Source organism: Myxocyprinus asiaticus, chromosome 2 (assembly GCF_019703515.2).
Source record: "Myxocyprinus asiaticus isolate MX2 ecotype Aquarium Trade chromosome 2, UBuf_Myxa_2, whole genome shotgun sequence".
In the NCBI taxonomy this organism is placed as follows: Eukaryota; Metazoa; Chordata; class Actinopteri; order Cypriniformes; family Catostomidae; genus Myxocyprinus; species Myxocyprinus asiaticus.
The window spans coordinates 16,887,245-16,901,934 of record NC_059345.1 but is presented as its reverse complement, the minus strand read 5'-3'; the positions used below and the strand labels follow the sequence as shown (position 1 = coordinate 16,901,934).

The 14,690-nt window shown below is 36.4% G+C and overlaps 1 protein-coding gene across 6 annotated transcripts in view; it reads right to left on the bottom strand.

Moving 5' to 3' along the window:
* Nucleotides 1-13,102, bottom strand: part of mctp2b (multiple C2 domains, transmembrane 2b) — a 38,154-nt gene extending 25,052 nt beyond the window's left edge. Inside the window, exons 1-6 of one of the 6 annotated variants that reach the window (XM_051650380.1) lie at nucleotides 12,915-13,102; nucleotides 12,298-12,388; nucleotides 11,809-11,995; nucleotides 5,032-5,575; nucleotides 3,557-3,619; nucleotides 1,453-1,591 (exon numbers count right to left, since the gene is read on the bottom strand). In XM_051650380.1, coding sequence (XP_051506340.1) covers nucleotides 1,453-1,591; nucleotides 3,557-3,619; nucleotides 5,032-5,490 — 661 coding nt within the window. In that variant the 5' untranslated portion in view covers nucleotides 5,491-5,575; nucleotides 11,809-11,995; nucleotides 12,298-12,388; nucleotides 12,915-13,102. Of the gene's footprint in view, nucleotides 1-1,452; nucleotides 1,592-3,556; nucleotides 3,620-4,240; nucleotides 4,502-5,031; nucleotides 5,576-11,808; nucleotides 11,996-12,297; nucleotides 12,389-12,914 lie in introns of those variants that run through there. The other 5 variants (XM_051650371.1, XM_051650399.1, XM_051650389.1 and 2 more) reach the window with 5 other exon arrangements.
* Nucleotides 13,103-14,690: the final 1,588 nt, after the last annotated feature.

The window sequence follows — 14,690 nt, the reverse complement described above, 5'->3', positions numbered from 1 at the left end:
ACACACCTCTCCTCAAGAAGCCACATGATTTGAGGTATCATTCATGTCTGGACGAGATATGCATGGAAGTTTAGTGTTAGAGGTTTCTTAGCAAGCACTAATGATTGTTTCCAAAAAGGTTTTTCAAATACTCCTACCGCCCCTTCTGCCCCGCAACCCCCTTCTTTTGTCTGGACAAACAGGTAGTCCAACCACCAAACTCATTGGTTGTCTTTGGTTGAGTCAAGCTGACATGCGCAACACTTAAAAAAAACAGGGCTGCATTTCCAAAAGTATCGTAACTTAAATGGTACTTGAAAATACTGTATATTATCAAAAATAAATTATTGTCTTCATGTTTCCACTGACCCTGGAAGCATGCACTTTAGCTTGGCGAATACTAAACATTGCAAATGCAGATGAATGTGAAAATGTATTGTCTAAACGTAATAGATCATTCTGCACAAAATAATGTTTAATTATGTAGATAATTAGGATGAATACTTAAGAAAATATCTTTAAGACTACCACCCCTGGAGTTCGCGAGTTCGAATCCCAGGACGAGCTGAGTGACTCCAGCCAGGTCTCCTAAGCAACCAAACTGGCCCGGTTGCTAGGGAGGGTAGAATCACATGGGGTAACCTCCTCGTGGTCGCTATAATGTGGTTCGCTCTCGGTGGGGCACATGGTGAGTTGTGCGTGGATGCCGCGGTGGATGGCGTGAAGCCTCCACACGCGCTATGTCTCGCGGTAACGCGCTCAACAAGCCACGTGATAAGATGGCGGGTTGACGGTCTCAGACACCCAGATTGAGGCGAGTCACTACGCCACCACGAGGACTTAGAGTGCATAGGGAATTGGGCATTCCAAATTGGGGAGAAAAAGGGGAGAAAAAATAAATGAATAAATAAATAAATAACTTTAAATATTTATTTAGCGAGGTAAATTCCAAGTATTTATATTTATGCAAAAAACTACAAATGAAGTTACAATGGCAAGCGATTGTAGGTGACAATTTAGCGCTTCACAAACAGACAACACTAAAGTAGCACTTAAAGTGCGTTCTTGCGCATTCATGTTAAGTGGAATTTTGGTAAAAGCAACGTCCGTAACCTATAGAAAACGCTCTAAAAAGTGAAGATCCATTTTTGTCTGGAAACAAAGCCCAGAACAATGTTATGAAAGTGCTTTCCAGGAAGTCAACCTACTTATGGCCTACTTTATACAGTAGTTGTCTTATTATACTGGGATATGAGCAAGTATAACAGAGAAAATTACACCCTTCACCTTGATGCATCTGTACTATAATCATATGTTTTGGCTGGGCTACAATAGCTTCAGCTCAATATTTACCTTATGAGTTTACATTGATAAATAAGCAAAAATATAATGACTATTGATTGTAAATATAATTTAGGATGTGTGTAGAGCTTCAGGGTGCGGCGTGTTTATATACAAACATTTGACACCTACCACAGCGGTCTCTAATGACCAGTCCACGTCCCTCTTTTAGACATATAGTGAGCAGGTACATTTTCTGATCTTCCCTCTGATTCTCACTCACTCCAGGTGTCTCTGATCCCATCAGAGATCTCCCTTCATTTTGGAGAATCTGGTCCAAAAAAAAAAAAAAAAGTTAAATACATTTTCTGCCTTCTTTCTCACAATACAAGCTTTCAGATGAGCTTTTGATTGTGCCATCTGAAGACTACATCAGAAAGAAGATGGTGTAAAATTTCAAGCAATGACAGTAGTGTCCTGTGGTGTGACATGCGCTACTCAATCTATTTCAAAAAGCTTTTTTACATTTATTAAACATGAAGATTTTAGGACCTCATATTAACCGAAAGACCACATGCACACATATAGATTGTATATTGTAATAGTTATACTATGCATTATAATGTCTGCACGTCTTTGTATTTTTTGTTACTTTGTCCATCTTTGAGCAGATGCCAAATGCAACCAAGGTAAATTTCAGTACCTCACGTTACTGGCGAATAAAATGAGATCTTTATTCGGACTATCTGAACTTTTAAAAATTAATCTGTCACACTGCAGGACTATTTTAAAGGGATAGTTCACCTAAAAATGAAAATTTTCTCATCATTTACTCACCCTTATGCCATCCCAGATGTGTATGACTTTCTTTCAACAGCAGAACATAAACAAATATTTTTAGAACAATATTTTAGCTCTGTAGGTCCATACAATGCAAGTAAATGGTGGCCAGAACTTTGAAGGTCCAAAAAAGCACATAAAGGCAGCATAAAAGTAATCCATAAGACTCCAGTGGTTAAATCCATATCTTCAGAAGTTATATTATAGGTGTGGGTGAGAAACAGATCAATATTTAAGACTATTTTTGCTAGAAATTATTCTCCCTGCCCAGTAGGAGGCGTATGCATGAAGAATGTGCATCACCAAAAACACAAGAAAAAGAATATGAAAGTGAAAGTGGAGACTGACTGAGCAGGGAGGAGAATTTATTGTAAAAATTGACTATAATACTGATCTGCTTCTCACCCACACTTATAAAATCGCTTCTGAAGGTATGGATTTAACCACTAGTCTTATGGATTACTTTTATGATGCCTTTGTGCTTTTTGGAGCGTAGAAATTTTGGCACCCATTCGCTTGCATTGTATGGACCTACAGAGCTGAGATATTCTTCTAAAAATTATAATTTGTGTTCTGCAGAAGAAAGTAAGTCATACACATCTGGAATGGCATGAGGGTGAGTAAATTATGAGATAATTTTCCTTTTTAGATTAACTTTCCCTTTAAGTCAGGTGCAAAAAGTTGATTAAAAATGGTGAAAAATATGACAAAAAAAGAAATGGTGATGATATACAGGACCTAAAATATACAATTTCGTATATACATTCAGTGGGGTCCAAAAGTTCACTACTGAAAATGCTTATTTTTCGCATTCTTTACAAATTTAATGTACGTTTTCATTAATAATTATACAAGCAGCATAACAACTGCAATGAAAAATGTAATTTAAATCCAGCATGATTTAAAAATGTTCTAAAGAACATCTGTAAAAAGGAGTTAACATGGCCAGTGACACATATTTGCTAATTTGATTAGAGACTAAAAATAGTGCAGTATCTAAACTCTTGTTTATTTCCAGATTTAAATAAAAAAGATCTGATTTTCAGTGTGGTTTTAGACTACCCTACTCTATATAATTTTAAATATACATTTGTAACTGAAAATACAGAGGATGAATAAAATATTAATAAACATGTTATTACCCATCTACCATGCACTTCATCAAATAGTAGGGAGCACCATAAACCATGGAAGGACCTTTCTGTAAGTAAAGTCTATTGTGAAAATGATGTTCTCTGTTCGAAAGTGGCATGTTCTGGAAGCAAACCTTGAGCCTTCAATGTCAGATTAAGACAAAAAATGCCATGGAGAACAGAGTGGTCCATTTCAGGGGCATTTGAAGTACTATGTCCGCTTCATGTACCCTTCTAAAAATCCTATGATCACATTTAATAGTAGACTGGAACGCACACACATATACAGTACACACAAACACATCTAACATGTTAAAACTTACATTATTATGGTCACTGTCATGTATGGCAAATATATCTGAACCATTTCTGTTGAAGTGCGGCTTCTGCGGTCCAGAAACAAACACAAAGAGAAGCGTGAAATTATCTTTTAGATATGATCAGAGAAGCCAATAATTCACAAACAACTAGACTGGCATATTTCCTCATGTATCCACAGTTTGTCACTTGCAATTAATAGGGCCAATAAGCTTTGAACTGTTTATTATACTGGATGGCTGTACTTTGCTATTTTTACTTCTAATTTTATGTTACATATTTCTAGAATAGCACTGAAGATCACTGGCCTTAATATCTTTATTAAAAAATTCCTTCGCTTCAGGAAAGAAGAAAAAGCCACATGACTAATTACAAAGAACCTGAGGAATTTGACTTTCCACTGCTATGAAACATCAAAAAACAAAAACAGCCCTGGTTAACATGACTATTCACCTAAGGTGTGGCTACAAACTTATGCATACAGTTTAGCACCCGTTAAGCCTTTAACTACTGTAAGTGTTTACTGTGTACTCTATTTAGTGTAAAATGCTTTTAAGGATCATTTTCTTTGACAATTAAAGGTAAGCAGAGAGGTGTAAGGCTTTCTCTTCCTTACTGCAAACCCAAAGTCAAACTTCCAATGTGATTAAATTGTTTGAGTCACTTTAAATTCTTAGTAGTTTACTCACCCCATATACAGTATATTCAAATATTCACACACAGCATCCACAAGCAGTACCCATTTGAAACATCATAAAATACTCTTCTAAAATAAAAGAGGAAGATCACCAAAGCAAAAGAAAGCAACCTTACATAACAGTACCTCTAACAAAACTTCCACCTCCACCTAAGTGTGAAAGATCCATATTTGCCTGTTTATTTTTGTATGGAATTAGAGTACTGTACAGGTAGCGCGAGCAATCATTTGTAGTTTAAACAAATGGAGAAGCACCAGCTTGCTCTAAATGTGGATTACCTAATTCTATGGTTTTAGAAATGGTATGACAAGTTCCTGCAGCGATGACTTGCTAATGTTCAGAGGAACTGCATTACACAATAGGAGTGATGCTTTGCTATCTTCCCTGGAAGCAAGCAGGCGAAACAGAAGAAAAAACTGCAAAAATGCTGGCACTATCTACCTAATTTGCATTGTTTGAGTCTAACTTCACATTAATTATTTCTCTGATTTACATTACAATGCATTAATGTTGAAACTAAGCATGCAGTTGTGACACTATGTGATTTCGACATTTCATTCAACTTGTGAAAGACATTTGACAACACACAAATGTAAGAATTCAACATAACGGAGGAAATAAAAATTTGCAATACCAATAGAAAAAGAAATTCAATGCAAAACAAGTTTGTGTAATGCAACCTTAAGAGAAAGTGGCCATAAAAAAACAACAGAACAGATCACTTCCTCTTCAACGGCTTTGATGATTAACCCAACTAAAACCTCATCACCAGCACACATTACCTCTGTCAAGCTCTCTGATGAAGGCAATTGTGTGTCCCTCATCTGCAGCACCTGCTCCATCTCTTCTGTAGCCTCTGAGAAGTTCTGCTTCTCATACAGGCCATCTGTGACTGAGTCCTGCGACGGCCAGCCCGTCGAGTCCACCAGCATGGTCAGCGAATCAGCGAGCCCAGTGCCGCCCCCCCTCTTTGTCAGTGTTAGGTTGAGGGGGGTGGATGGGCTGCTGTAGCAGGCAGAGGAAGGCCGGACATCAGCTTGCTGCTTGTGGGAGGGGCTTTTGAGGGTGGATGTCCGAGTCCTCTGCAGGACGTCCAATACAGAATCGCCCATTCGCTGGTCCAGCAAGCGCTCCTCCCTCACTTCTGGCTTGTTGGGGTTTTTGTCACTGCCCACCCGCGAGTAACGAAAGAGTTTGGCTTTTTGCCGCAGGGTGCTAATCATCGATTTTTTGTCTTCCATGAGAAGTGCGTATGAGTGTGCGTTTAGGAGAATTTCATAAGTCGCTCATAAAAGCCTCTCTCTAGAGCTGGCTTGTGGCCAAGACCTGCAAGGACATTTAGACAGTAAATTAATACAAAAACTTTTGAACACAAAAATGGCAATGGTAAGATGAAAGCAGGCTAAAATCAGCTTAAGTCAACAATTTACTTTCTTAATACATGTTCCTGGTCATGTATTTCCAAGAATGATTGTAATTGTCATGTAAATGATTAATCAGTACACACTACTTTGAAAGAAAAACACTGTGGGGGGAATTCACTAAGAATGAACTGCACCTGGTGAAAGCACTGTTTATTTGCATGTGCTCTTTGTGCTGGATTAGCACCCGATTCATTAAAGGAAATATGCTGATCAGGCAATGGCGCAAACGTGCCCACAAAATCTGTGCTTAAGAAATGATAACAAGAACAGGGATAGTTTAAAGCGCTATATAGCAGAGAATGCAGCAGATAATCACAAACTGGCACTGTACAGGATCACTCTGTGCTTCAGACACCTAAATTATCTCTTTAACTAATTATCAAAAGTTTGCTTGCCAGGTTATAATGATCTTCTACATCATTTGATCATTATTTGATGAATTACTGCTGCCATGATCGATAGATAATATACATTAATTAAAAAAAAAAAAAAATTAAGGTACTGCCTGCTTTCCTCAGGCAATAATAGCACAATATTAAACGTCATTTTGAAGATGAAGTGCAATCTATGACGAGACTGATTTACAAAGAATGGAGGCATGTTTGCGTCTGCTTAAAACAGATTGTGGGTTGTAAGTGAATAGAAAACTTTTGAGAAGAAATACCAAATGCAAAAGTGCCGCAACTGTTTAGTGAATTCGTCTCTTTTTGACTTTGTAATCAAAATGTTACTTGCGCAGCCTCTGAAACAACTTCATAGCTAATGTCTGAAATGACTTTTTTAGCTGATGTCACCAAGCCCAACCACCATTTTGAGACTGCTTTTCACAATCCAATCAATTTTCAATTGATTAAATCAAGTCTTGTCCTACAAAAGGCTGCTTTTGCCAGTGTGCAGTACATAACGCGCTATAGTCGTGTATTAGGACTTGAGAAAGTTTAAACCTCCGTGCCAGCGAAGCACTGTTACCATTGGCATGGCATCACAGTGTACATTTATGGAATCAGCTAAAAGGGTTGCTGACACATTGTGTTAATATTTTCACCAGACATGGTGTCCGACAATGTTTGAATTTGTTGGATGTTAAGACAAATTTAACGGTAAAACAAACTGTTATTACTGGCTAACTGAAACCTTATTGTGAATCCCATTTCATGTTGACTTTAAGGTGGTAGGTGTGTTTTGGAATTTAATATTGGTTTATAGCCAAGATTGTTTAAGTGGTTGACAAACTGAATTACTAGCTATGCTGGCAGACCATCTTAAACCAGCAACAAACCAGTTCCATATTCCAAAAAACCTGCTTGACCACCTTAAGTTGGTATGACTTTTGGTTTTTCCTGCAGGGCCTTTGACCAAGATGGTAAACCAGCTCAGTCAGGGCTCTACCAGCCCTGGTACGCTTAACCATCTAAACCAGCCTGGACAAGCTATTTACAGCTTGGGTAAGCATGTTCCAAAACTCTTTCTTTTTTTTATTTTTTTATTTTTTGTACTGTACATATGAAAATCAGTTTATGTGAAACAAGAAGGAACATTTTTCCAGGATTACATGCAATGGCTTGCTAGTGTAAACAGGTTAAAGTCAATTGAGACAAGTGTGTTATAACCAGAAGAAAATATAATGTATACTTTATGACATCACCAGATTTCTTTGCATAAATACAGCACAATAAACTGCCTTAAGATACAGTACATAGGTTGTTGGAGTACTCTAAAACAATGGCACAGAAACATAATCATTAATCAGTGGCAAAACATTGTCTGTGCTTAAGTTAATGTATTGAATTTGTGTATTGAGTTAAAGAACAAACAAGTTGAGACTCCTTTAAATCTGCAGCATAGCCCCAGGTTTACAGGGTCATCTAAGGACTGAACTCTCTCCAAATTCATGTATTAATTTGTTTTAAACAGGCCTAACATATTATGGGTGTAATTCATAGGTGCTCCTCAAATGTCTTCTGGGTGATTACATGTTTATCCCCTATATTTGTTTGGCAGAAAAGCCTGGCTTAACAGCTACACACCAAGGCTTTTTTACACACAAGTGCTGATTTGCGGAACACAGACACAAGGATTCAGCACAGATTATTTTGTGGTGTTTGATAAGGCAAGCATCACTGCTCATTAGGGTTAGAGATTTGAACAAACCCAACCATAGTATTGAACTTTGACATTTAAATCATGCCACACTGTTCTTAAAGAAATTAATGATATGAAGAGAATGGTTTGCAGTTACTTTTCTAAACAACTGAACATTAAATTATTTTTCTTCTTCATTCTTTGTTCAGGGGTAAAAAAGAAGTTCTAAACTTGCAAACATTCAGTAGGGGTGTTCGATTTTGAGCTTTTGGAGTCAACTCCGATTTCCGACTGCAGCCGATGGAGACGAAGATTGTGTGTCAAAATTCAGGGCCATCCCCAGGGGTGGCCATTAGTGGGCAGTTGGCAGTGCCTTCCCAACTAACAATCAATGGAATTATAAAAATCATAATTAATTTTCACTCGTAAATAGCTCGCTCAATCCACTTCTTATTGCATCCGTTTACTGCTCCATGATAAAGTTCTACAACTCCTGGTCAGTTTCTCCTACCCAAATCATAACCCTAACTTTTAGTGGGACAGGAGAAGCTGACTCTACATGGCTTCCATACTGATGATTAAACAAATTGCGCATATATTCTTGCCCGATTCACTTCAATAATTATCTATAAGCATAGTATGGAGACGTAATAAAATAAGAAAATTATTAATTTGGACCATTTCAGTATGTACAGTACAGTATGGTACATGAAAAATATTTTTTAAACTCAACAGTCTCGACCTCAACACATTAACTAGCAGTGGGTTTACTTAAGATATTTTGGTGTGGTTATTGCTTTGAAAAGTATCACTAGCTTACCCATTCATTAAGATAATAGTGTTTCTTATTCCATATGTTCTGGCGATGGCCCTGTGAAGAGTGCAGTCTTTATCGCACACTAAATGTAGTTTTTAGTTTCTCTTAAGAGTTTTTCAAATGTATGACATGAAGACATAAACTAAATTTTTTTTTTTTTTTACATTATTCTAATTTAGAGACATTGCATAACTTTACCTTAAAATGACCAGTAACAGTGTTATTACCTGCTGCTGCTCATATCCAATTTTATGAGGGAAAATAAAAAAGAAACAGTCTCGGTCAGAAATCATTTATTTCTTTGTCAATCCACTTCTCCAAACACTGTCCATTGCATTGATATAATACTACACAAAGTATCAAAAGTTTTCAAAACTGTCAAATATCCTCTCTCTCTTTTGCACGCACGCAATTCTCTCTCACTCAAATGCACATGATGAATGAGTGTCCCACCAGCCAACAGGTATTTGTAGAGGATGTGCTTGGTTTTTAAGAACACTAATTCATTAATTTGAGCCACTCACAAAGTCCTGTCCGTAAAGTTACGGGGTCGAACAAAAGAATCGATTCCTGTATCATAGTCGACACAGATTCTAGGACGACTCAAGAGTCGAGGAATCGAATCTTTTGGAGTCGACTCCCCATCCCTAACATTCAGACACCAGTCACACTGCTGTGGGAGGCATTTAGAGGAGCATTTAAATATGAGAACACTACATGTAAAACCTTAAAAATGTGTTATCAATGACTTTATGCCTCATTCTACGAGTAGAATTAGCATGAGGTCATAAAAGCAGTTTTAACCACTCAATGGTGATTTAAAGTAATATATATATGCAGTAGAAAATGTTTCATTTGACTTGTTTACATTCTGAATTCATGGTGCTACTGCGCTAACATGCTATACACGGCTATAATATGTGCTGGTTACACTCTGATATTGTCATTTATGATGACACTGATACTACTGTAAAGTAGGTGTTTTTTTTCTCCCCAATTTGGAATGCCCAATTGCCAATGCGATATAAGTCCTCGTGGTGGCGTAGTGAATCGCCTCAATCCGGGTGGCAGAGGATGAATCTCAGTTGCCTCCACGTCAAGAAGGTGTTCAGTAACCAGTTAGATGTTTTCCTAAAAGTTCGCTCAGATGAGCTGTTACAACCACCGAAGAAACACCTTTTTGGATTTTGTTCTAAATGACATCACACCCGTTCATTCTTTGATTTCGTATGAAGTATATCTGGGCCTTAACACCTACATGTTTCATTTTGCATACAAATACATTAATATAACACTTATTTTTAAAATGTACTCTCCCAATCTAGTCCCATGCAAAGCATGCTGGGAACTGGAAATCCCCTGCCATACATTGATGACACATATTACTCACTTAGTCCCAACAAAATTGGATTAAGTGAACATAGATGGATTTGTCATAATGAAATAAATTTGAGACCAATTGCTTAAGAATTGTGTTGCATTAGCTCATTTTAAATAAGTAAAATGAGCAAGCTAAATTCACGTTGAGTGAACACCATCCATTAGAAGTCTGAATCCACTTCATAGCAATGCGATCATATCACTTTTTGATGACTGTGTTGAATATCACTTGGACTTTACACAATATAATTATGTTCTCATCTCAAACATAAATGTATTAAGTTGAATTTAAGTGTACTGGTTTAGCGAACTATTTTCAATAGAGCTGCTGTCCCTTTTTTCAATGTGGCGGGGGAAAAAAATCCATTGACGTATATTGAAGGCAGGACCCAAGCCATATCTAGCAAACAGAATATTATAGACTTGGGGATTGGCTCTTTTGACTTGGGTCAGTAAACAACCACTAACCAACCACCCACAAACACTAACATCATGGCGGTGAATGTGCTAAATTGGTACTTGCACATTCTCTTATGTCATGTCCAGAAAACTTCCACCACTTTCACACTCAAAAGAATTGTGTTGTTAAGGAAACCAAATGTCATGAATATCATTACAACTAGCTAGCCAATGATCATTTTCAGAGTATCAATGTTAGCACAGAAAACAGCCATGACATTTGTAGTCCAAGAACCAAATGTGGAACATGTTTAATGCACAAATGCAGAGAGAAACTATAGAGAGTATAACATGTTGAAAAGTAATACTTTAAGCTGTGTGTGTGTGTAAACAAAAGAGGAAAAAAAGAGAGATCTAGTTTTATGAGAGGAGAAGCTCTGCCAACTACGTACAACAATCTCTGGCAATCTTGCAATTGCTGTTTGCAATTTTTCTTATTTGTTTCTTATTATTATTATTATTATTACTTTTAATAATGATAACAATAACAATAAGTTTGTATTACTATTATTATTATTATTATTATTATAATCATCATATTTAATACAATTATTATTCAAAAATTATATACAGTAAATACTTTGTTATATTATTAAATAATTTAGTTTAAAATAATTTTAGTATTTATTTTTATTTGTTTTTATTTTTATGTAAAATAACAATAATAAAACTTATTGTTGCTATTATTGTTATTTATTTATGATTTATTTATTAATCTTATAATTATTATTATTATTATTATTATTATTATTATTATTATTTCCGAAAGGCAATAGCTGCATAATCCTCTTAAGGGTTTAAAAACTGAGAACATGACCTCAAGATTAAGTGGTTTTTTTTGGGTAAATTTTTGAGTTTTAAAGCTACAGAGTATGAGCTCACATGTCAAGTCAAAACTAAGCCATGATGGCTTTGCAGCAGAACTTAAAGGGATAGTTCACCCCAAAATTATCTACAACTTGTTTGTAGATTTAACCACTGGAGTCTTATTGATTACTTTTATGTTTCCTTAATGGGATTTTTGGGGCTTCAAATCTCAGGCCACCATTCACTTGCATTGTATGGACCTACAGAGCGGAGATATTTTTCTAAAAATCTTGTTTGTGTTCAGCAGAAGAAAGAAAGTCTTACACATCTGGGATGGCATAAGGGTGGGTAAATCATAAGAGAATTATCATTTTTGGGTGAACTATTCCTTTAACATTAATTTACACCAAATAACATTTAAAATCAGGATCTTGAAAACAGGATCTCTTGGGGACTACACCAGTAAAAACACAATAGCCACATCTACATTAGCTAAATTAAGCGATTGATACAACCACTTACTCAAACTGCATTTAATCATTAACTTTAAAGCAAATAAAGCTGGCAGTAAAGTTAAGGTTAGCACTAACCATTAAGGTGGAGCTGTCCAAATGGCATCCAAGTAGCTTCAATAACACTCTTCCCACACTTCCTTCTTGAGCCTTTTTTTTTTTCTTTTTTTTTTTTTCAAACTATGGCTATAAGTCTTGTTGCAACTTCATTCATTTCGAGTCAGACTCCATCCCATCAGTATAGGAAGTCCAGAGCCACATGCAGCTGTCAATACAAAGATGTACAATATATACAAATCCACCAATACATAGCCCAGTTTACACCTGAGATTGTATGGTTTCCTATCCAAATGGTTATGTTTATATACAGAGAATAACATAACAGTAAAAAAAAAAAAAAAAGCTGCTGACTTTTTGCAAACAAGGCCAGAACCCACAGCTATTTCTCTCGTTTACAAATGTTCTGGGTACATATGGTGCACAATAAAAAAATCATTTGTGCAACAGATTGTGGATTCAGTGTGCATATTGTGTAAATGGTGTATTTTGCAAATAGTATATATTCACTTTCAATCCATCTATCTATCTGGTTCCCACAACTTTTGACCAATGAATTTCCATGATTTTTCCATGACCATGGGAACATTGGAATCTTGCTCTGTGAAAGGATCAATAACATTACATTTTTTTTAACCTTTTTATTATTATTATTATGATTTATTATTATTATTATTATTATTATTATTATATTGGTTACTGAGCAACATTCCAGCATAATTTATCTTACTGGTGACACTTAAACAATTGCCAAATATTGTCACTCCCATTATACAATGGATTGAAACTCCATTCACTTTCACAAAGAAGGAGTGTCTACAAAGTGACAACCAAAAATGTATTGAATGCAACAGTTCTGAAAAATAAAAACATTCAAGCACGTGCATATGACTGGGTATCTGTCTGTCATATGAAATGCTGTGACGGAGATTATGGAGAGATTAAGGGTAAAACAACGATTAATTTCCCATCCACTTTTAGTGTCATAAAAGTTAATACAAATATCGACGCCATTCACATTTTTTTGTGGGACTGACCCAACAGGTCGCCAATCAAACAGTAAATTCATTTGAATTACATTTATTTAAATAAATCACTTTATCAGGAATTACCAGAAATATTCATACCTGAAGTCCAGTGTTTAAACCATTTTCAAAAAGTACTTTGTGGCGCTCACGTTTTGGACCGAAGAGAAAACACCTCATGTGTACACAGCAGTGCTGCTTGTAATGTACTTCCTACTCCACGAGTGATACGAGTAATGCCGAAAGACCTGAGTGATGAATTATAGCAGAGACTATTTAGTCACTGAAATAGAGCGTGTGGGTAGAATGGCATTACTATGAGCTAGTAATGTATATATGGGCGGAACTTAGTCGCCAGGAAGTTATTTTTAATTGGTCTGATAGGATGGGTACAAATAATAATTCTCCTGTTCTTGTTTTATTTGTTTTTTGTTTTTTTTCTCTAGTTTAGTGACTTTTAAAGTTTCTCTGTGTCACTATTCAGGTGTAAAGTATTTTTGAAGTAGCTCATAGACGGCGTTTTGATGTGTTACTTTAATCATTTCTGGTCAGGATGGACCAATCACAGTCGTTTGTGATTATTGGGCGGTATTTAAAAACAATAATAATAATAGAGAGAGAGAGAGAGAGAGAGAGAGAGAGAGAGAGAGAGAGAGAGAGAGAGAGAGAGAGAGATTTATTAACAGATTTTCATTTGGATTTTATGTGCTAATTAAAAGAGTAAATAAAAAATTATTTTAGTGAATAGACCTCACACATTATACAAAAACGTCCTGATTTTGAATGCGATTCAATGGAGGATTAGGCTTTCTGAGTCGCGACGAGCCCCCTGGAGGACGAAAGTTTAAGTGTCTCATTGAAAATAGTTGTTAGTATATGCCGCCCAATGACGCGAGGTCGCTTTTTGGCCAACATTAGACAAGGCTGCTGTAATATGGAAAGATAGCAATCCATTATCAGTTTCACATATCAGGAGGCTGCTTTTCATTCTTTTCCAGTTGTCAGTTCAGGTTAGCTCATTAACCGACTCTTTGTGTTTTCTCTCTGCTGAGCATAAACCCTGTGTGTCTTGTCCCACAGGTTTTAGAGTCACATATAATAGGAAAACTGTGTTCAAATAAAAAATCAGCACACTGAAGTGATCTCCAGTAAGAAACTGAATCACATAATTTTTATTGTTTTTTATTAATTGATAGTTTCGCAATGGGCACAACATTACACATTTGATCTTTTTGTAGGATGACAATCTATTTATGACCCCTGGTGGTTGAATGACAAATATAGGGGTGGTGTAATCAAGTGGTTAAATATCTAGTGTAGTAACTGTAAGTTTGCAGGTTGGAATCCCGCAAGGTGCAAATCCTGAACGATCACTATTGTGCATTGAGCAAGTCACATAAGCACAGGCTGCTCCAGGGGATTTGCACTTTCAATAAGTGCAACGATCAGCCACAACAGAAAAACCACCTGCCTAATATCGTGCAGGTCCCCCTCGTGCCGCAAAAACAGCTCTGACCCGTTGAGGCATGGACTCCACAAGACCTCTGAAGGTGTCCTGTGGTATCTGGAACCAAGACGTAAACTCTTTTGCCATTTTTGAACTAATATTGACCTTAAGACATGACAGTCTATTGCATACTGTGGCAACACAAAAACAAACACAAAGACAATGTTAAGCTTAATTTAACGAACCAAATAGCTTTCAACTGTGTTTGATATAATGGCAAGTGATTTTCTAGTACCAAATTAGCAATTTAGCATGATTACTCAAGGATAAGGTGTTGGAGTGATGGCTGCTGGAAATGGGGCCTGTCTAGATTTGATCAAAAATGACTTTTTTCAAATAGTGATGGTGCTGTTTTTTACATCAGTAATGTC